This window comes from Leptodactylus fuscus, chromosome 5, assembly GCF_031893055.1.
Source record: "Leptodactylus fuscus isolate aLepFus1 chromosome 5, aLepFus1.hap2, whole genome shotgun sequence".
NCBI classification, from domain to species: domain Eukaryota; kingdom Metazoa; phylum Chordata; class Amphibia; order Anura; family Leptodactylidae; genus Leptodactylus; species Leptodactylus fuscus.
Window position 1 is genome coordinate 50,950,645 of NC_134269.1, and position 24,501 is coordinate 50,975,145.

Below are 24,501 nucleotides of genomic sequence, written 5' to 3' on the forward strand. Positions count from 1 at the left end.
TTGTCCAGTATGAAGCAGGAAATGTATGGCTACCTCCAGCAGAATCAAAGCAATGAGATCATTTTTGGACAAGGTCTTAATAGTCAGAACCGGTTTCTGTGGTCGTCTGTTGACAGATCATTCCCCCAATGCAAAAGATTACTGAAATGTCCAATTGTCAAACTTGTCCAATTTAAACATCCACAGGATGGTCAAACTCCTAATGTATCCTGTTACTCCAGGGGTTGTGTGATAAATAGGACAACACACGCATCCAGTGCACTCAACTTCCCTTACAGAATACACATGAGGAAACCCCAATAGGTCAACAGGACAAGTGAACTGAACCAACAAGATCAATTTAAAGGAACACAGGCCCTAAAAACACTCAAAATCATTAGACTTAGGGTGTCTCCAGGTCCTTGGTGGTTGAAAAAGCAAGAAAGTAGTAAACAAGGGGTATTCCTACTTTTATCTGCATTGTAGAACATAATATAGTGTTTTACCCCAGCTTGAAATGGCTGATAATAGGGACCAGTAAAAAAAGAATCTAGTACATGCAGATCAATTCAATAGGAATGCAAAAATGGATTTAACAAAAAAAAAAAAAAAAAAACTTTTTTCTATTCTATTTTCCCATATAGGATTACGGGGGCTGCCATCTTGTCTCACTTCTGTTCTGTGAAGTACAAAAAAAATTAAATAAAAAAATGGCAGATAAGTTACCCATCCCCATTGGACTTAATGGGTTCTCAAATGAAAGTGACAGCTGGCACATTACCTTTTTTTTTTTTTTTTTTTTTTTTTTAACTTTTGTGCACAAGAAGCCATAGGCTACATTCAGACGACTGATGTGCAAAACATCCATGAAAAAAAAGTCCATCTTTCTTGCACCTGTTTTCATGGTTTCCCAATACCGACAAAAATAGTACATGACCTATATTTTGATGGTCCATTACTACAAACCGTCAAAATAACGCTAGGTTCACACCTGCGTTCTGGTCTCCGTTCTGTGCTTTCCGTCTTCTGCACGCAAGACGACGGAAAGCACAGACCGGATCCGGCAGTGAGTGTTTTATGCTCTCCGCCGCAAAACCGGTCTTTCTTAATCCGGACACCGAGTACTGCATGTCCGACTGTGTCCGGATTAAAAACCCCAGTTTCGCGGCAGAGAGCATAAAACGCTCACCGCCGCTCACGGCCGGACAGCTTTCTCACCCATTCAAATGAATGGGTGAGAAAGACTCCTGCAGGTTTCCGTCTCCTGCTCAGTTTTATGCAGGAAACAGAAACCTGCATAACGGAGTGCCGGGCGCAGATGTGAACGAGCCCTAACTGGTATGTGAATAGCCCCCCATTCACGGACAATGAATTTAATGCAAATATCTTGTAACATATTAAATACCATTGTATCCATCACATTATTCCCATTGTTCCTGATCAAACAATGAAGGCTCCCACCGAACGACAGCAGAGATCTTACAAACTATGGCATTAATACAAAATTGTGTCTTTTTTGTAAAATAGAATATTAAATATTCCCTAAATGCACCCAGCCTACCAGGAATTGGGCAGCAAATTCCTTTCTAAAATAAATTTCACATGCATTTTCACTATACTGTTGGTTTATTGATTCTGTGCTGGAAGAACTGTAAAAGCCAAAGTGCATTTTATTTGAGTTTAGGTTCATATACACATTGCACCATACATAAATAATGACATTGTAAAAATGACTCCGTATTTACAAGTATAATATATATTTCCATATAATATATAAACATTTTATATTAAATCTAGGGCTTGGTATTTGGGAGAGTCCTTTCTTGTGTGGAGTGTGTGTAGTAGTGTGGATCCCTCAATTAAAAGGGAATTAACTATTTCAATGCCAGGGGCCTGCAGTACATTGCAAAGCTGAAAAAAGGGGGCAAGCAAGGCAGTCCAGGCCCTTGTGGCAAGAAGAGGTTAATTCTTATGGCACCTGATAAGGTTAATGTGACATTATGCAGCTCATTTTTTGTGAGCGTAGGTGTCATTTTCTAATCATATGCATAGTTGAGCAGCACCAAGGTGTTCACAGCCGTGTTCTTGAAACATGCAGGATAATATGGTGGCTACAGCCAACAGCATGAGGAAACAAGGCTAACCAAAGGTTAAATCCCAAAGAAGGAAATGGCTACTCAGTCCCATTATTTGACATCGCTGTTTTGATGTTGGAAACCCCATTTTCTGGCAAAGACACATGATATGCATTGATATTAATGCGTGTTTGTGTGCACACTTTAAACAAGGTGCGGCATGCCTCATTGACAGAAAAAGGGTTAACTAGGGGCCTTACTAATATGTCCGCTGGAAGTGGTATGTATCCTTCTTTGTTAAAAACACCAATTGAATTGAAAAGGAACAAAACAAAACAAAAAAACACTTTAAAAAGTTTGTGGACTGGTTGCTACCGCCCTAGCAACACCTCTAGCCAGCAGGGGCAGGAAGTGATCATCTGGCGAGAGTAGCATGGTCCCCAGCCCTTAGCGAAACTGATACGTATACTGTTAGGGTCGTAAGGTCCATCTGCATATTCCGGGGGTGCAGGGAGATGCTGTAGGATGCATGATTTTTTATAGTCAAACACTTTGAGGGAATAGCCAGGCATCACCTTGCGTACTACAAGGGAACGGCATGTTGGTGAATCAAGCGTTGGAGAGTTAACGAAAATGGGGTGCTCGCTGCGGTTATAGGCCCACACCCCATCCGACTCCTTGCTCAGCACAATACCCAGTCCAATCTTCCCTCGTGTCCTGGAAGCAGCCTCGCTCCGATTCTCCAGATTCAACTGGCCCAAACAGAAGCCACTCCCTTGAGGTAGATCATAGAAGATGCTGACTGAAGGCTGACACACAGCATAAAGCCGGCCCACGCGTGTCCTGTGCTCCCAGTACGCCACGCTGCACCAATGACCCTGCTTACTCGAGTCGAGAGACAGACTGGTGTCTACTGTGAAAACAGAAAGAAAGATACCACGTTATAGAAATAGCACCCGGAACAAATACACTGAAAGTAGATTTACTGATTCTAACAAGGTTGGGGGGATATCGTCACTCCATAGGGAGAGACCACCATTTAGGTGTGTGGAGTCTGGGAAGAATCTGCAAATCTGACTTCCACAATGTAATTAGGAAGTCAGTGCCTCAAGAATGCACACCAATAGAGGGCGCTCACTGAGGATGTGCAAGTCTATCTTCCATGATGTAATTAGGAAGACAGAGCCGCAGTCAAGCAAACCAATAGAGGGCGCTCCCTTTGACATCATGCCGACCTTCTCAGAGGCCTTTGTTTGCAGTGATGTTGGCTGAGAGACTACCTGGTAAAATCCCAACATCACTGCAAACAAAGGCCTCTGAGAAGGTCGGCATGATGTTAAAGGGAGCGCGCTCTATTGGTTTGCTTGACTGAGGCTCTGTCTTCCTAATTACAATCATGGAATATAGACTTGCACATCCTCAGTGAGCGCCCTCTATTGGTGTGCATGCCTGAGGCATCATGGAAGTCAGATTTGCAGATTCTTCCCATGATTATAACAACTGATACATTTGTTAAACATTGTTAAGTCATATACAACCTACCAGATTAGTTTAAAAACTGACATTGCCCTATGGCGTTTAATGTGGGTATTTCTCAAAGAAAAAAAATTTGCTATTTTGTCCCGGATATGACTGCGATTAAAAGTAACGCAGTGTCCCTTTAAGAGCGTGCGATTCCCTGTCTGCAGAAGCAGCTAGCTAGTTTTCAATTAACTAAGTGATAAGCTGACTGAGGGAGGGAAGAGGAAGAAGATAAGACATAAGCAAAATGTTCAGGAGAAGGATACCAGAGCCTGGATCAGGGTTACTCCAACATGCCAGACCTCTTACCCTGCCCTGGGCCCCTCACACAGGAAGCTGCCTCGTCCTGCGGCCATTGAGAGGAAAGTAGGGCAAGGGGAAGGGATCAACGCAAAGCCTGTAGGAGACATACATTTAGACGTAGTGGAGAGGTCACCCTAAAATAAACAGGCTTTGGATATGATGTGGCGTTGTAGCGAAGACAATGGAGTAACCATTTAGAGGCTGTAAGACATTCTCAGGACGTCCTGGTGTTACCTTCACAAGACTACTTAAAAACCAAGTAAACGACACTGTTCCCTTTCATCGAGCATCTCCAGGACAATCCCTGATCTCCTTCCAAGTCCCTTCAGACCCACTCACATTTCTGATCCCAAGGCAGCCTTTGGGGACACCCCCTCAGGAGAGAACCATATGATTTTACTTTTAGGCCTGGCTGTTCCTGCCTAAATGGAAAGTCTGTGACAGCAGTTTGGAAAGGACATCAAAGGGCTCTGTGGTCTGAAAGGAGACGGCTCCTGTAGAGTGCGCACATCCTAAATCTTCTCAGTCTTCCTGGCAAAAATCAGCGAGGGGGCAGGGCATAACCTTTCCTGCTAGGGACTTATGTAATGACATAATAACCAGCGGCATTTCACACAGTGAGGTACATCTACCTAGCAATACCGTCTGTGATGTCCAATGTAAGGTATACAAAGAGGTTACAGATTAGCGTGTACTGTGCATAGTGACCTCTGCTGTATACAGTATAGGGCAAGTGTACAGGATATGGTACAATTTGAGGTTTTTGCCTTTAAGGTCTATGGGACTGATCGAAACAGCCAAGTGATGCGCTATACTGTGCCACTGAATGGAGTGGAAGATTGCATGCCTGACTGCTGCTCCATTCAGTGGTGGACAGGTAAGGGGTAAATTGGTCTTGATAACCCAATTCTAGGGATCATGGGGGTTTCTGCATTTAGAACTCACAAAGAAGGCGAGGGAAGAGTTTCTGCTGCAGCCAGTTGTCTTACAGATATAGGATTTTGTGAAGAGGAGGAAGGGGGGCTGAGGGCTAGACTCAAATCAAATAAAATTATAAATATATACTAATTTTTTTCTCCCCTCAGGTGTTATTGGAACACAATACACAAATGGGTCAACAGAAGAGATTAAGTGAGGGATTACTGTTCTACAAGTTGTGTTTTATTTTTTGTAGTCCTATAAAATTAATTTTCCTTTGACAATTTATTTTAGTAAAAAGATGATCACATGAAGTCCACTGTTGGGACCTTTGACCATCTGCTATTATATTTGGTGGTGCAGAAGAACTTTACATGGCGCCCCATAACGTCAATCCTTGTGTCATGCAAAAATTTACAAGAGCAAGAGACAAGGCGAAGAAGACCAAGCAAAACAAACGAAAAAAACTTCACACACAAAGTGCTTGATTTCAACCTTAGAAAGTGTCTAACACACTTAAACAGCTTCTGCACCCCTAGAATGACAAGTGGCTTCAGAGTAGAAGAAAGGGTTAGGACTTACGTGACACACAGCACCAAAATTGTGTCCCCAGGGGGAGAGGCATCCCCTCTACGGCAGATTTCTGGGGTAGGCGAAAAGTATTGATTATATGTGTATAGCTTGTGTAAATTTCCATTCTGGTGCAGGGACGTCCAACAGATTTATGAAGAAGCCGCAGCCTCTTCACCTAGTACCATGCGCCAGTCGGGCTGTTAGCAAGACCGACATGTTGTACACCAGTTTTAATAGACTTGTGTCACTGTCAGAAATTAAGCCAACTAATAAGCGATAAAGTGAAAGAGCCAAAACACTAGCGTGAACCTAGTGCAAGTTCGCCTTAAGTCAGTATTCATCAACTTGCCCCAGGGTTTTTGGAGTTTTATAAAATTTGACCAGCCACTAGTGGTCTATAAGCAATCTGCCTTCTATTTAGCGTAAAAAGCTAGATTTACTGATAATACTTTTGCTTCCAGTTTACTATCTAACAGCATTAACTTGGATGAAGACAAATACCCGGGATGCAGCACTAGGTGTGAGATAGAAGCCGCACTGCCATTTACAAGTAGTTTTAACTTCAAAATTCTCCTCATTTTGACAGAACCCTAGTGTTTTAGCTCCATAAAAGGAATCGCATCTAACGTCGTCTCAGTCGCTCAGTCTGCGGCTTCCTATCAACAGCCATGACATCACTGATCTTCTCATACCAAGCCTTATCCACTATTAAAATCCAGCTGCCCTCTGCAATGATCCCTCCTGGCCCAGTCATATACTCCAAGATGCTGATGGATGCAAAAAGGTGTTGTAAAGTAATGCACAATCACCAAGCCAAAGAAAAGGGAAATAACTGGCACCGTACCATAGTAAGGAACCTAGCTATTGCTTACTACAACAGTCAACTTACAGTAGTGTTCTTCAAAAAAAATATTCACATATATACTATTAGAAATAGGAGACATTTGGGGGGGGGGGGGCTGGGGGGTTAAGTTATGTGCAGTTATCAAGTAAACCCCCATTAGAACAGTCATACAAATATATAGTTCTATATTAAAATGCATTTGTTAATAAATTATATAACAGCCTTTGGTAAACACCATTGGATTGGATGGAGACTTTTCAGGTCATGCTGCCTAGGGCTCAGCCTATCAGTAGTGAATACATTAGGGATAAGTAGGTGCATTTACAGCTACACAGTGTGGCGGTTTATTCACACTGCATTTACCGCGTACATTGGAGGTATAGAACGGGAGGATGCCATTATAGGGACATAAACATGTAGCAATGTTAATCCAACTTTCTGCAGATGCCGACTTATACCAGCCTGATCTAGGCCAAACTTCCTCTCTTGGCTAAAGTAGGCAAGTTACCGAGAAGCCCTGCTGACTGTTTAGAGGGCTTTTCCAGGCATTAAAAACAGATATCCTATCCTTAGTATTTCAACAGTGGAGGACAGATCGCTGGGACCCCCAGAGATCAGCATGTCATGTGGCTTATTTGCAGTTCAGTTCCATTCAAGTGAACAAGGCTGATCTGCACCAACAAGCACAGCCGCTGTATATAGAGCTATGCTTGGCAAGAGACCGCTACTTCAATGCTACAGGCTCTTCGAGCAGCTGATCTGTGGGTTGCCAAACTAGAACAGATGACCTATCCTAAGGATAACTCTTCAACATCACAACCCCAGAAAACCCCTTTAGGCCGGGGCTGAACAGGTCGGAAATGCCACAATTTGTCCTCTGTGGGAAAAATCGCAACGTTTCACAGTGCAAAGTGGAAGGGATTCTAGCAAATCCCATGCTCGCTTTGCAGTAAAAACTGAGGTGCAGACATGCTGTGATTTCCAAAAACGGCGCGGTTTTGTTAATCACAGCATGTCAATCATATCTACAGAAACGACGGCGGTTTCCCCATAGATATAATTGTAACAAAGTCCAAAGGAAAACTCCACAAACTTTCTATTTAAAGCGCTGCGGGAAGAACAGTGATGCTTTCCCCGCAGCGCTTTATTGCTGCGGGACGTCCCGTGGGTCCTTAGCCTTAATGTATCAAACAGCTACCTGACTAAGATGGTGGACATTTGCTTATACACCACCTACTGCAGATATGGCTTGGACTACCGCTTGCCAACTGTTTCAGCCACAGCAATGGATGCATCAAAAATTAGAGCATGCCAGGATTTCCCCAGCAACTTAAGCCATTTTTAGGAATTACCAGTTAGATGCTTAGGCCAGGGTTAGAAGTGTAGGTACAACAGGAGGGAGCAATTTTGTGTTGGTGACAAAGGATCTCTGCATGTATGGCAAACTTCGAGTCCATGACAGTGCAGCTATGCGAGTAGAATAATAGTGCACAGAGACGTACAGTACACACAGGCAGAAGCCCTACAGGCGCACACCCGTACTCCCCTCCTTACACGGTCAGGATCCTGCGGTCTCGTCTGTGCAGAGGTTTTGGTTTAAAAGCAGGATAAAAGCAGGATGTTTATTTGAGGGCAGGGTAACCTCAGACAAACATCCCGCAGCAGCCTCATCCCAAGCACAGGCTGAGCAGTGTGAAATTGCTGGCTCCATTCTGCATTGCTTCCATATCCTGCCTGTGCTGAGCAGGGCACGTCTTCTAGAGAAGGAAAGGCTTGAGATCTGGGGGGAAAGCAGAGGAATGTATAGGAGGGGAGGAGTACATCAATGTAGCAAGGGAGAAAGTAAAACAAGAGGAATTTAACTGGAGCAAGGACGAGGAGGAATGTTGGGTGGGGGAGCGGAAGAAATGACTGCTTGAAAAGGTGGGTCAGAAAAGCAAAGAGTAGGCAAAAAATATAAGTGGGGGGCAGAGCGACGCTGTTTGGGTTTGTAGAGGGCTAGGAAATGCTAACATCTCTTGGTGAAGGAGTCTAGTGTTGCCTTCTTCATCCATCATGGAAAGACGTCCTGTTGACCAAGCTTCTGGAAATCAGTAGGATACACATTTTGACTAAGCTAGTCACATACCTTCTTAGGTTGTAAAGGCTACTGTAAAATGTGGCCAATGAAAGTATCAGTAATCAGACCTCTGCCTGGTAATCGGCTGTGCACCTGTGTGCTCATCACATGACCATGGACCGTAAATCACATGACCATGGACCGTATATTACATGACCATGGTCAGATTTTTTTTTAGCCACTAGAAGTAACAATGTAGGACAACAAGCAGAGATCTAGAAAACCGTGAGGAATTGATCCAGAAAGTATATTGGAAAGTTGTATATCCTTTTATTGTACAAACAATAACATTTGTTTCTGAGTCTGAAAGTGGCCAACCCCTTTAAGGAGACCGACTTTACAAGTCACCTATTGGAGGTACTTAAGTTAACCCAAGTACGATAGGCATTTGTTGAAGGTATTCATACATGCCTCTCCGATGAAGATACAACTCCTAGTACACTTGTTTGGCACCTTTATTGAACTATAATATTGGCTGCACTAGTTCTCATCCACGGTACCTCTCTCTTTACTACTGTATTATTGAATTCAGGGAATTTCTTTGCCAACTCTGCGTTAACACACTCCCCTTTGGATTCTGGAAGGATGGGACTAAAAAATTGGCTGCAATATCAGTTTAAAGATAGCTGTAGAAACCAGGTAATAGGTTATGATCTTTTATGAATGACAGAGGTGGATTCAATGTCAACTCGGACGCACGTGGTCTATTTATAATATCCCCCACGGAGACTTTATGCTATAGGAAGAGCCATTAGAATTGTTGGCGACTGGGGATATTCCTTGCACTTTACAGGACAATGGGTTTCCTGTTTCTCAGGGCTCCAAACTTCGAAGACAATAACAAGAGAACCAGGGGGGCCTGTCCTTAAAAAGCATTTACACCGTGTGAAGAAATGCCTGACATGACATTTAACACACAGAGTATGGAGTACACTTCACCAAGAAAAAGCAAACAAGCGCTTAACACAGTAGGAAAGCTATGTGGAATAACCAAGAACAACCGTCAAAACTACAACCTATGAGCTATAGGATTTAGTATGTATAAATGACCACATTTGGGGTGGCAAAAATACTACCATAAAAAAAATGGGGCTGTAATTTGCATAGACTAAAAAAAATTATAGCTAAAATACAGTAGTCATAGTAGTAGAACATACAAAGTTCTAGAGATCTAGGCTTGTGTCTCCAGTTGAGTTTTGGAAATTACAGTTGAAGTTGGGTTGAAGAATCTGTCGAAGTCATGCAGACTTCGGCTGAACCAGACAACTATCGTATAGGTTTGTGGTGGCCTCCCAACCCTCTCCAGACAAAAATTTGGGAAAAGCTGGATCAGGCATGTTGAATATTAATGCCTTTACCTTCATTCTCAAAAGATAAGCTGCTGCCAGAGGAGTCTGGTGGTGGTTTAATCCCCTCTCCCTATTAAGTACATGTGTACGTTTGATTGACAGCTGTTTAAGGTGTTTGGGTACTGTTAGTAGGTGTCTAAAGAATGTATAACATTAGCAGAACCTAGTTTATACAGAAAGTGCCATACCCCAAGTGACAGTGTAGGTATAGGGTAAAGTGATGCATTTTATGTACCATTTAGAAACAGAAATATGCAACCGGAGGTGCCGACCGGACTGTGCTAAACTGTACACTGCACAGAGAGGACACTGCTGCTGTGTCTTACAACTCCATTCTGATCCGGCCTCATCCCTTGTCAAACATATAGTCTTCCTCCCACTACTCTAATGACTTCATGCTGTCTGGACCTGTCTCCATAAAGAATAGGGATCGGCTCAGGCATTTCTTTGTGATTGTACTAAAGGATCTATTAATGTCATGGCTGCTGTGCTAGATAATAAGGCTTTCAGTACTTTCTAGTAAAAAGTAAACTAGTAGCGACAACATCTCATGGTCAACCTTTCTATTAGTAAAATGGTCCCTAGGACACCAGTCCACCAGTCATTATCCCTCTCCACACTTACAACGATTTTTGCCATTCACAAAATTATTAAAAAGGCCAACATAGAATTTTACTGCAAATCGGTGTGGTACTTTTTCTGCAAACCAAAAATCACACCTGTGCCATATCAAGGTAGAAGAGTGCGACATGTTCTAGTCACAACCATGCCAACTCTTGGTCATGGCCATCATAGAAGTTGCATAATTAAACAAAAAAAAAAAAAAAAAACACGAAACTAACGAAAAACCAAAACACACACATGGTCTTTCATTGGAAAAAGTTGGGTCCAAGAAAATTAAAGTAAAGTTTCTGATCCGTCAAAAAGTATAGCATGTTCTATTTTTACACGGATCAAAGACAGCACTCACACAGTTGTGAATATCGGTCACGTGAATAGAGCCTAAGCCAATTTGGGGCTCAGAAACAGTGTGTATTGGCTGGATTAACCCAGCCGAAACCAGCTCAGCATAATGGGCATGTCAAGTTCAGGTGAACTGCATTTGGGTTAGAAAATCGAGCTGACACAGAACAAGTTTCCCGGCCCAAACTAGGTAGTGTAAAACTGGCCGACGCACAAAAAGCCGTCAATACCAGTTCTATGGTTTGTCACATCTATTTCACAAATGCAGATTTAACCGGCAGGAAAGCAATACCATAGTCTTTCTAGATATAAAAAACTGGAAAGAAAAAAAAAAAAAAAATTGGGTAGTGTACATACCTGAGACATCACCAGCAGTGATACATAGTGAACTAGAAGCATCCATTTCAGTGTATGAATCAGAGAGATCTGTAAAGAAAAAAAAAAACAGTCTGGTTACACCAAAAACTACAAATTTGAATAATAAATTATATATATATATATATATATATATATATATATATATATATATATATATATATTTAATATTGATGGCATTAGATTAGTGGGGTTCTGACACCCAGGAACCTCACAGATCAGCTGATCACAGTAGCACTTTGGTGAGTGGCACCTCCACTTCACAGGCCATGTGCTATGCTGCCACGTAGTAGAGGCTGCAGTGCTTGTCCAAACATAGCCGTCTCCTCAATCAGCAGATCAGTGGAGGTGCCAGAAGAGTTAATCTAATATTGATGTCCTATCTTAGGTGAGGTCAGTCAGCAGCCATTTGTGCAGAGGCCACCACTGAGGCCTGTGGTTGACTGCAGCGGAGACCAACGTCAACCAGGACCTGTAGACAGAAGCAAGGAGCAGCCAAAGATGGAAACGGAGGACATGGGAGAGGGAGTAAATTCTTATTGCTCCACTTTACAGTCTATTAAAACACTTACACAAGAGTTGAATCACTTTAACACCATTTACCTTCAACATTTATTATCTTTACAATGTATTTCTTTACTGTGTGCAAGCCATCTACAAAACTGAACGTCCCTTATGGTCTTTTGTACGTAACTAGATTCAGACATCATATACCATAAACGGCAGAACATCTCATGATGCTTATAGTCTTGGGAAGCAGCCAAGGTCTGTCATATAGCACCATTAAAGTAGGTGGGAATATACACAAAGCCAATAAAATAATGGACTACAAGTGCTACACGGATCATCTAGGAAATAGAGCAGCCTACAACACATAAAACTCATAAAAATGGTACATTTATTAAACCAAACGCTCAGTGCCGTTTTATCTGGGTATGGTTATGGGCTGAGGGTGGAAGCAGGATGTTTGCAGCTTCATACAGACTATTAACCCTCCATCCATCAAATTTATGAGGGTTCATCATTCAATCCCACCTGCCGATATCATCAAGTTTAGGCTACATGCACGCAAATGACACCAGTGTTGCGCCCATGCCACCATGGCTCTATTTAAGCCCATGCTGCCCCAGAACTCCCAGTTGAAAAAGTCCTCTTAACCCAATTTTTTTTTTTTTTTTTAGACTCATCAGATGAAAGACATTGGTGCAGATGTGAGCATAGCCTTAGTATTATAGTCATCTGCTAGTCATAGCTTGAAGAACTGCATACACTTCACCCTAAACCCAAATGCAGGTAGTCTACAGCCAGCTTTGGGAAGGGTAAGAGTAACAGTTGTGAGGGAATTGTGGTATTACATGGTGTCCATTCAAATAGGTGACCATGTAATACATGCTTGTACTGAGTCAGCCACAGTTTGGAGAGGCTCACAACTCTAGTGGAAGGGGAACCAAGCCATAACACCAATAAGCCCCAAGTACATAATGGATTAGGATTATAAATTTCATGGTATGACATTGAGCAAGCCATAGTCTGAGAAAAGGTGAACTAGTGAGTTTGGATTTTTCTGCATCTCCAGTAAGTGTGACCACAACATGGTTAATCCCTATGGTCTTCAGGACACGATGTCAGTACATTACATGGACATCTATCCAATCCATCAAAGGGAATACACATCTGACAGTAACCCTAGGGCCACATGATCAAGTGAAGCCTGCACAATCCAGGTAAATGAAGTGGTTTAGAGCAATGTCACCAAGTCACCAGTGGATCCCTGCTGAGAGAGCAGCACTGCCTGCAGGGTCTACATCCCCTCCTCCTGTTACACCCACCCCCTCCTTTTGTCTGTAGCATGTAAAATTTCAACTGGCCTGACCACAAAGCAGGCTGGAACATGGTGCTGGAAGGATAAGGTTACACGAAGCCTTTAAATGCTTCATAGTTACCATACTTAATTACCCACATTAACATTCTTGAAGTTGTTTATTCCTGCAGGTTTCCTTCCTTCCTCCTTCTGCTACTGAAGCACAAGAAACTTTGTTTTAACAAGTTACCCACATTGTTCCCTCTCCAGTAAATGGAGGAAAGTCCTTCAGCTTCAACTGCACAGGCAAGGAATGGCTACTAACGCTTTATAATCTTATGGAAACCACCAGCACTGATCGGTAAAAGGGAACTCTGCTGGATTCTCTAAAAAGAATATTAAAGGGTTATTAAGGGCACCCAAAGGAGTCCAAATCATGACCAGGAACATTCACTGATTGTAGTCATTTTGGAAACTACAGGTTTTTATATAAAGAAAAGCACAACGTGTGAATAATAAGCCCATAGTAGTTGCATTTGGTACTGGTGCCCAAAACTAATAAAGGACCAGTAGAGGAGACGTTACACACCTACCACGTGTTCTTAAAATGGCCGCCACATACCCGTTCATGACAATAAGGTCATACGTTAGAAGTAGCTTATGCAGCCAATTAAACAACTGGCTTGTGAAGAGAGCATTTTGTCAGCACGGCCATTCACATTTTAGTCCAAACTTGCCATACATGTTCAGTATTATCTCGCTGGAAACTTCATTCATGACTTTCCATCTTAGGCCTTGTGCACATGACTGCAGTTTGTTTCAGTATATTATCTAAAATGCCAAGGTCACAGATAATATAAAGCCTTATGATTTATATGGACCCATACACACCAGTAGTTCTTGTGCCTGTGCGTCTGGGACATAGAAAAGTGTAAAAATATGGAGCAGGTCCTACACCTGTCTATTGAAGGGCACGGGTCAGTGAAACCCACAGACAGCACATCCCAATCTATGCATTACATTTTCACTGACCCCGTACACTGTACAATGTGATGTGCATGGGGCCTGATTCCATCAACCTAAACTTAAGATTTCAAATTGTCCATTTTCATAATTTTACTCCAACTTCTGGGCACACCTATAAAAGCTGGGTCTCCTCATGAGTGCTGCAATAGTTCTAAAAGCAGAATACTCCATTTTCCTATAAGGCTGCCTAAAAGGAATACTTTTATAGAAGTATGACCAATAGAGATCTTAAAAACGACTGACTTTGTTAAGGGTTAATGGGCACCAAAACACTTGAGAATTTTACCCAAATATTTAACATGGCTAAGTTTAGAAGACGACCCAAATTGTAATTAAATTAGTACTTGTGTACTGTTCATGCACCGCTTGTCACCAGTCAATTGTCATGTGATCATGGCAGCCATCATTGCATACATCTCATAGACACCGCCTCAATACATTTGACAGGTTGCTACTGTGACCACGTCAACTAAACAGTTAAGGCAACCTCCTAAATAATATAGTACAAAGTTCTCATTTCCACGACTATCAGTTTAATCAGTACAGACCAGACATATACATATGACTGATCAATGGACCCCAAAAATAAAAATTATAATGACTATATCTCTATCAAAAGCATCATGGTCATAACAGCGCAAGTGCAGAATGAAGTCCGGACATATTGAAATCTCTCCAGGGCTGAGTGTGTTAAACTAATAACGGATTGTAATTAGCTGTCAAGTGCTTTCATGGCCAGTAATTAGGGGACTGGGCTACTTTAACCTCCAGCAGAGATGTCCCACCCCAGCCAGCAGGAAAGAAGAGCACACCTCTCCACTGCCCAGCAGCCATCCTTCCTCGGGCTGATTTGTTTGACTAATGGAGACAGCACAATTAGTTTAGTGAAATAATGGAAATAATATTTACACAAGGAGTAAATACTGAATTTTGGGAGGTTGGACATTTGTCAAATGGACAAAGTTTACAATAGAGCATTAGATGTTTGCTAAAGAGTAAAGCGAGTGCGCTCACCGCTCTGTTTAGGGAAAGAATACCGCTTAATTAATTTGGGAATACAGTTTAGATTAGACTACTAGATATTGTATCCTCCAGTAGCAAGGGATCAACGGGAAGTCTACAAAGCAGACATCTGCGAGCAGAAGGAGAAGGAGCCTTACTTGGGGCACATTTACTAACTGTTACACCCGTAATAGTATTAGGAAAAACAGCATATATCCTAAATGCCATAAACACTATGCCCATCATCACTCGGCTAGACAAGCAGCATATTTCTGCATACTGCTCCCAAACCTGCTAGGTGAATACATGGCGCACTTCGCTGCTGCTACCTGTCTATAGGTATTACCAGAAGTAGATTCTTCTGTCATCATGGCAGGTTTATGGCCATGACAACAGACCCCATTAAGAGGGTGTAGTTCTAGCAGGTCATCAATGCTTTATAGGCATGAATGAGGCTCCATGTGACTACATCCACGGCTCATTTACAACAAGGTCAACAGTTTACTACTCTCAAAGATAATTCTTATGGCTAAATGCCACCACAGCAGAGCTTTACATCATGGCTGTGGAGTCAGGACCAGGTTTGGGTGAAACCAGGAGAAAGGAGAGGGAACAAAAAAAAAACAAAAACAAAAAAAAACAAACAAAACACACACACACACACACACACACACACACACACACGGCAGGAATTTAAGAGAAACCTGGTTTTCACCTTCACTGGGTTCACACCAGCGTCTGGACTCCGTTATCAGGTTTCCGTCTTCTGCATGCAGAAGACGGAAACCTGTTATGTCAAGTCCGGCCGTGAGCAACGGTGAGCGTTTTATGCTCTCCCCAACGAAACTGTTTTTTTTTTTTTTTTTTTTTAAACCGGACACAGTACTGCATGTACGACTGTCAGTTTAAAAAAAAACACCTCGGTTTCACCGCAGAGAGCATAAAACACTCACCGGCGCTCACGGCCGGACACCTTTCAAACCCATTCAAATGAATGGGTTTGAAAGAGTCCTGCAGCTTTCCGTCTCCTGCTCTGTTTTGTGCAGGAAACGGAAACCTGCAAAACGGACTCCCGGGCGCAGATGTGAATGAGCCCAGGGTCCAAAGGGGCAGTGCATGACATTCTCTATGGTGTTCGTGGTATTCATCTGTAAGGCACTGCACTCTATAAAAGAATCCATGCACACGGCCATGTGTGTTACATGGCTTGCACATGGATTCCCTTCATTTCTAAGGGTGCATACACACCCGTTTATTATCACAGGCTCGTGTATACATCAGTACAACTATTCTATTTCTGTCTGACATGCAGCCTGGGCTCACAGAGGTAAATAGGGCTGTGGAAACTTGCATGGCACATGGATGTCATCTACGTGCCATTGGTGCTGTTCAATTATGGCCTGGCTACATGCACATCGTTGTGTGCTTGTAGCCCAAGTCACTGTATAGAGTATATTTTGTTATGTAGCCCTCACATATTCCACAGCGCTGTACAAATCAGAGGGGGTATGCACAGACAATTCCTAAACTGACACCATCTCTGGGACAATCCATTTTATTTGATGTAAAAACGCAACCAGGCAGATCTGCCACCCTCTGAGGGCAGCCATCATCCACAGATATGATGTTGTATGTATGGACATGCTAACAAATCTCACAAGCATCCATTAGACAGAGAAAACATAGGTTGGCTTCCAAACAAGTGATATCTGTGCAAATCTATTACCATAGAATACCAGTTATGGCTGTTCTGTTAGTCAATATTTCAGTGTGTTTTTAGAATATGTCACTAGCATTAGCTGACACAAGACATTCACCAGCAGACGGCTCTATTTCGACCTGGCGGGTCTCATCAGCCCAAGGTACAATGTCCTGGTCAGCAAGTTTTACATAGACAACCTCATTATAACACTGACTAAATAAACATAGGGAGACATTCTGGCTACGCTTCCTGAGAATATTATGCAACTAAGTTCTTCTCGACGCCATAGAAATGCCACCAGTGTAATTACCTTTTGCAATAACTTAAAAGGGGTGGTCAAGCAGGAGAAGACTTTTTAGGAAAGGGACAGAGTTGAGTTAAAAAAAAAAAAAAAAAAAAAAAAAAAAAGCCTCTTGGGTCTTCCTCTGCTCTCTACTTCTTGGGCCCCCTTGACACACATGAAGTGACCGTTCAGCCAATCACTACTTGCCTCAGTCATATATAGGATTACTGACATTTCCTGGGCATCCGAAGGAAGCGGGAAAGTAAAGACTGGCAGGGAACTAGAGGGATAAGTAATGCTTTAACCCCCTTTTTTATCCTGCCAGACAAGCACTATAAGGGCATGTTCACATGGCGGAAACCTCTGCTCACAATTGCTCGTCCATAGACAAGTATTATCAGAAGGGGAGGGAGCGTTCCTCCCCGCTCACACTGTACAGCACTATAGGCGCTGCTGTGGAGAAGGACGTACCTGACAGACTGTACAAAAACTCAACCGGCACAATGAGGAGTCAGATATATCTAGGAAGACATTTACAAAAGACAGCAATGGTGACAACAGTATCCCCTGCACATTACTTTCACACCAGAAACCAACTTTATACACGGATGCCATATGATACCATATTATTCACTTATCACAGTATATAACGTTTATAAGATATGAAACAAGTATCCAGCTTTCTGCAAAAGACTCTAAAATTTAAGATTCTGTGCCAGGCTGTCAGTCATTCGGGTCCACCGGAGAATCTGAATAATGGAGAGCTGGGCTGCTGACTATAAATGGGGTCTGCCGCGTTTCCACCATTTTCATACTGTAAGTGGATAAAAGTCTTCCGTGCAAGACTACTGTGACAATTTTTGGCAGTTTCTGCAGTTCCAACGGAGACTCCAGCACAGATGTGAACTTAGCCCAAGATGATGAAATACAATAAAAAGACCCACAACTGAGTTGAATGCACTCACCCAGAGGTTTTTGCTCAAATTTTGGAGACAGACGAGAGTACGGAGGTGGAGGAGATTCTGTAAAAAAGAAGAGCAAGATGTCAATTTTAAGTTACAGAACACATCCCAAAATTTATTTTTTTTTTATAAAATTATATACATACACAGTGTATATATCAAATTTCTAACTTTTTGCATAAAACAAAGCTGTAATTCATTATATTTTGTCAGCAAGTATAATTATGAGACTAGTTAGAGGATATTTTTGACATGTGGCAATAAATCTGGAACATGCATGAAATAATCCTAAAGTTCAACCAAGACTGTATCTCCAATATACTGCCATTAGCCTCTGTGCCCAGTGGGTCCCACAACCTAAGGCTGGACATACAGAAGATTCCTGATTTCTATCCAGATATTCCCCAAAACACATGCATGCTCAGCTGAATATGCATATGCTGTTCATAGAGAGGGAGACTTGTTAAGCCTTTAGCACTCCACTTTGCAAGGAACTATGGGAAGAATATGCAAATCTGCCTTCCATGATGTAATTAGGAAGACAGTTGCTGCCTCAGTATATGCAGATTTGCATATTCTTCCCATAGTTCCTTGCAAAGTGGAGTGCTAAAGGCTTAACAAGTCTCCACACACCTATATGGTGGGCTCTCCCTAAGGAATGACAATATACCCCGAACCCTGTCTAAGCCTCTCACCTCTACCAGGTTATAGTCCTCTCTACATCGGGCTGAAGAGATCCAAACAGATCGAAACAGCTGTCCTCGATTGAGAGACTATACCTGGTAATAATCCCAGCTTCATTGCTAAACAAAGGCCTCTTGGAAGGTCGGGCATGAGGCTAAAGGGAGCAGCCATTATTGGGTTATTTCACTGGAATCCTGTCTTAAGACAGGCTTGCACATTCCAGTGAGCGCCCTCTATTGGTTTGCAATACTGAAGCAGCAACTGTCTTCCTAATTACATCATGGAAGGCAGATTTGCATATTCTTCCCATAGTTCTTTAAGAGGACAGAGATTCAGTTTTTTCACCATGTGGACCCAAAGGACATAAAACCAGAGCACAAAAAGGATCAAGCATGTTGAAAGTCAACATACACAACCGATATACAGATAAGGTCAGTACTGCAGAAATCAACAGATTATGCACAGATATACATTTTACATTAGTTAATTCAAAGAAACCTTGGAATTTGCAGTTGGAGCAGATTTTTGGAGGTAAACCCCCCCCCCCCCCATCATGAATCATGTGTCCGTTGCCATGGCCAAATCACCGCGGGAGCCATGGCAGGAGGATCGGGGTCCTTTAACCTTATCCCATAAAAATGGAAATGCAGAGGATCGTCTTCATGGATTTCACAGGGCTGGTTTTTAGAATACGGCCTCAAATTCCTCTCCAGACTTCATTGCATGAAGTGTTACTAGCAATGCCCCTTTTAGGGCTACATGTACAGTACATGCTATACATGCTTGATAAATGAGGATCTCGGGGGTTGGTGGAGTGGAGATGCAAAAAGCTTGAGGGACCTGTTCGTTACTGTGAGCAATTAAGTGGAGGGAGACAACGCGTGTCCTTCCATTCAATGTATGGGAAGTCTGAAAATGTCACATGCTATATCCATAGGCTGTCTGCTCAGTAAAAATGGAATACAACGTCACCCTATGAAGATTTTGTGGTTTGGGAGGATCTGGAGTATCTAGAGAAAATCCACACTAACCAAGAGAACACACAAACTCCATGCAGATGTGATCTTTGGTTAGATTCGAACCCAGCACCTCAAGTATGGAGTTTGATCTGGACAACCATCATGGCATGACTGTATAAATATTCCCATGATATTATCTGATAGAAAGGTGTTAAAATATTGTCACGCGCCTTTAAAACCAATGTACTCACATTCATAGAGTGTGGTGCTACCTTGTCATAGTTTAATCTCAGAGACCGAGCTAGTGCTGGGATATTTCTTCTTGCTAGTTGCAAAATGAAGGATCCACAAAATGCAGAAGAAACAGAATTAAGAAAAGGAAAAGATGAGAGCGAGAAGGTTGGGGGTAGGGTTTGCTCGGTCTCCTCCAGCTCATTACAGGGGTAGGAGTTTTTTCTGAGAGCGAGATGCCATTTCCTAGGACAGAGTGGCTGAATGAGAGCAGGAGGGGAGGGGAAGGGGGGTAGTGGTGACTGCAGCTTTAAGAAAGCAGCTGTAATTGGCGAGATCTCCAGATAAACAGTCATTCTGGCGCCAGCAAAAAAGCAAACTCTGTATTATCACCACTCCTACTCCTCAACAGCAGAGGGACCTCCTCAGGAAAGCAGGGCCCAGAGTGATCTGATTTCAAAAGGAAAGCACGCCAGACCAAATAAACTCCAACCTCCCCGATTCCTGGACTCCTCGACTCCCCATTAGAGAGGACGAGACCTCAGAAAACCATTACAGGGAAGAATGGCTTTATCTCACTACTAACACAGCAGACCCAGCCTACAGTCTCCCCCCCTCCATGCCTTGCTGTCTGCATCAATATTTGCAACAGCATCAAAATGGATTTACACGCGCTCCATCAATAAAAGGGCAGCTGTCCAAAGAGGCACGTATACAGCAAATATTACAGAGAACAGGAAATCCCAAGATTAAAAGTGACACTTAACACCATTAAAGAAAAAAAAAAATCTTTACGTTGAAAATGCTTACCTACTGCGTAATGTATGGCTGATCACTGACCACTTTAAAAGGACCCTTGTACAACCATATTACTCATCTTTATGATAGAGATCCATATTATGGCGGTGTCTGGGTTGTCAGATCCATTTTACAGGGATCATGTACTCAATATTTGTGTACATACTGCTGAAACGTTACAGGGGTTGTAGAAGGAGTTATCCAGGAACTAAAAACATACTCCCCCCTAAGTTCCATCTCAGCTGAATTTTGGGTTAGTTACATGATTGGACTCAGCATCCTGGTCACACTGCCTCCTTGGGGCTGGTAGACCAAAACATTGTAGTAGTGAATGCAGAAGAGAGGGGAGGAGATGGTGTGAACTGGAGAAGCAACCTGGAAACCCGAGGTTTGCCCAAAACTGACGTTCCTTTAAGCAAAAATTGCTGTTTTTTTTCCCCAGAATGCCACCACTCTTGTACACAGGCTGTGGCTGGCATTGTAGTGCTGCCCAAATGGCTGAAACAAAGCAGCATACCTTACAGTCCATGCTGAAAGATTGCTATGCTACTTGAAGACATTTTTTTCCCCAACTTCATACAACACCATTAAGATACAGAACACCTATTGCACTCTAACATTACAGTGAAAACAAATTCCTAAAGTATTTATGCATTCCTGGCATCGCTAAATCATCCATATAAGTACCAACTGGCTGTAAAAGTCCAATAAATGATCAAAGGAAGAACTTCTAGGAGCAGTCAAGGAGGTTATTGTGGCATAACTACACCTGTATCTGGAGGGCTCAAATGCCAAGGAGTCAGTTTCCTGGCAAAACACAAAAGAATAGTCTGAGCAACTTGGGACAAGGTTATTGAAATGTAGCAGATGATGAAAAGTAACAAAAAAAAGCCCCTTTATCTATGGATGAGTCTCTGTAACAGGCCTAGAAGCCCTGTGATATTACAGGGGTAAAACGCAAGAGAAGAGGCTGAATTTTTCAAGAAAACCACAAAGGAAAAACTCATTTTTTCAACAAGAAAGCTAAATGAACAAAGTTCAATCCCAAACACCGAAAAGGGATAACACTGAGATGCATATTTGGCACAAGGCCCTGTCTTGTACCACAAGCTCCAATACTTACCTCACCTGCTACACTGTACAACTGTTTAATGGGGCAGGGACACCTTGGCTCAGAAGACACATTATAACTCACGTTAGTTTTCTGGACCATACACCTGGAAGATACTCAGCGATGACGCTAGGCTGTGAAGAACGCCCTTCTGAAAGTGGGGAGATATTGGTGCCAATAATTTCGGCACCGATATCTCCTCCATTGGAGCACATACTGGGAAAGCAGACAGTATGCTTAATTCAGCGCATTGTCGACTTTCTAGCGGCATATAAAACCACATATTCATGAGGACACGAAGGTGCCCTTAAAGCCCTGTAATGTCAGAAGGGCGGTGTCAGGTGAGGAGTGGGATTCATAGCTCTATCTAGCAAATCCGCCTGAAGAATGAGCATGTCTTTTTTTCCGGGAGCCGGAACAAACCGCTCCCGGAAACAAAAAACTGTCTGGCTCCCATTGATTTCAATGGGATTCAAGATCCTCGAAATCCTGGCCAAAATAATGCGTGTAAACTCTGCCTAACACCCCTTGCCTACTCCTGCCTGACAGTACAGAACCTAAATAGCATATAAGGCATCAAATAACAGCACTGATTGCTCAGGAATGGTGGGGGCTAGAGAAAATATTCCAACTGTGCTAGAATCAGTGAAGCAGCAGCTATTAAATGATGGAAAAAGCTGGACCCAGAGTGAAAGGTCATCTATGTTACATGCATATAATTTAATTGGGTATGTCAAAAAGGGCCACTCCTTTATCGGTGAGCACTATATGCCAGCCTCCCCCCCCCCCCCCGGACCTCTAGCATTAGAGTCAAGTGTACTTTTTTTTTTTTTTAGGCGCCGCCCCCTGAGAGGCTGGCTGCCTGATGCAGTGCTCCAAGCTGGGAGCAAACTTTTTCTTTCCTTTTTCACTCTTTTTCTCTCTAGCTTCAAGAATCCGGTAACCAAGCAATCTAGCACTATGAATTTAGCAACTATAAATCGAATGGAAGACCCTGTGGAGTTTTTTGTTCCTTTTGTTTCCATTGTAAAGCATGGACTCAAGACCTGGTTCAGCTGGTTTCCACATGTGCCTGTTACCATCCCCCCAGCTAGGACAGCATGGCTCAACATGCGGCATGGAAGAGAAACCTACATGGAAATGCGGACTTCTTCGTTCAAGGAGATGATTTCTGGCGTCAATTGCTGATGTGTGAAGATGCTACAGCTGACTGGTATTTCTTTCTATTACTGTGGACACGTGGGACACTGTTACAGCCTGGGAACCATCACCCACCTACCCCAGGAGTTATGGAAGCTTGGCAAGAGAGCAGCACCCTGTATACCTGGATGGCCTCTGACTTCCTTGGGGCAGTAGAATACTGTGGTAAGAAGAAAGGAGGAGGAGGAGGGCTTGTGATGAAGGACATTTGGGGCATTTTTTGTGGTTAATGGACAATAGTGCTGATGCAAGATACCGAACTATCAGCTGTGAGCAGGAGATCTCATCACCTACCAAAGGAACTACCACATGTTATCATGATAGCTGACTATGTCCCCCACCTCTGCAAAATTTCTGCTTGTTATATCCACATGCTGTGACCCCCCTCCTTGTGTCCTACAACCAAGTCGGCTGTATTATTATTATTATAATTATTATTAACATCAATCCGCACAGAGAACTAAATGATCCTGCAGTGTGTCTGTGTTTCTTTCTTTTTTTTAGTTGCTATGATTCCTAGGATTTCTCTATCTGCCATGAGCTTCTATGTGTTTCTCTCTTGCTATATACTACTGTACCATCTATGAAACTGTATCACTGAAATTTCCCCATTGTGGGACTATTAAAGGAATATCTTATCTTATCTTATATAGCTGGCATTGGTATTGGGGGGGGGGGGCAGGGGGTGAATGAATGCGACTGGCACTATTAGGAAAGCACTTTACAATACCTTCTGCGCTGCTCAGTTTGTACCTATAGCATAGTGCTGACTATCACTCATCTATGTTCAATGATAGGAATGGTAGCTACAAGAATCTGGCTACCAGGACCAGCAACTAAGGCCTTGGCGTGATCAGATAGCCGGTTGCTGCTGTGTTATTAAACAAACAGTGATCCAGACGGCATGCCCCTTCTGCCTGCTTTCATAAAATGGGAGCCAGCATACCCCCCACGTCAGCGTCTGATCCCCACACGCATCGTTGGTTGCCTGCTATTCAACAAATGCCGCTCTCAGGACCCAAAGATCCCCCCAGAAAAGAAACAAGTATTCTGTACGCTCTGATTCTTCATAACACTGAGCGACTACCCTCCCCCTGCCAGCTCACACCTCATCAGCAGTTTACAGGGGGTAATGCCTTTTACTGGACAACATCACAGCACTCACATAAAATTCCAATGTTTGCGACATGAGACTTCTTCAGAGAGAAGGTGACTACTTCTAGAGCTGGAAATACACAACTGGTGGGGTTACGCAGACAAAAGGCATTTGTGGCCCCCTTTAAAGGAACACAAATAATTACATTAGAAAGGAACACTGGCATTCTGAGCAACAAATGTTCCCATTGTGTCCGCCTCAGACGTAAAAATGCTACAAAAACCTCAGCAACCACCACAAGGCAAAGTTACACTGATATAATTGCAGAATCCCAGTCCTCTGGAAATTGTATGGAACTTTCCATGAAGCTCAGGCAAGAAGCAGATGGAGTAGTGGATGAAGTTTGCTACAGAACGAAGCCAGTCCAGGGTGCCCGCACCATTATGTGTGTAGCAGCCAAAAACAATAAAGTGCAACTAGAGGATCAAAAGGATGGAAACAGTCTTTAAATCTATAGTGCAATGACAAGCGGGGCCACAAAGATCGACCTGATCTACACTTTACAGATGGTTTCTACAGCCTAGACACTGATCTGTAAACACTATGGACGTATGCATGGGGCCATAG

The 24,501-nt window shown here is 42.8% G+C and overlaps 1 protein-coding gene across 1 annotated transcript in view; it reads right to left on the reverse strand.

Moving 5' to 3' along the window:
• Window positions 1–1,604: 1,604 nt before the first annotated feature.
• Window positions 1,605–24,501, reverse strand: part of SMAD6 (SMAD family member 6) — a 36,847-nt gene continuing 13,950 nt past the window's right edge. Inside the window, exons 2-4 of the mRNA XM_075273179.1 lie at window positions 17,799–17,855; window positions 11,002–11,070; window positions 1,605–2,967 (exon numbers count right to left, since the gene is read on the reverse strand). Coding sequence (XP_075129280.1) covers window positions 2,426–2,967; window positions 11,002–11,070; window positions 17,799–17,855 — 668 coding nt within the window. The 3' untranslated portion in view covers window positions 1,605–2,425. The remainder of the gene's footprint in view (window positions 2,968–11,001; window positions 11,071–17,798; window positions 17,856–24,501) is intronic.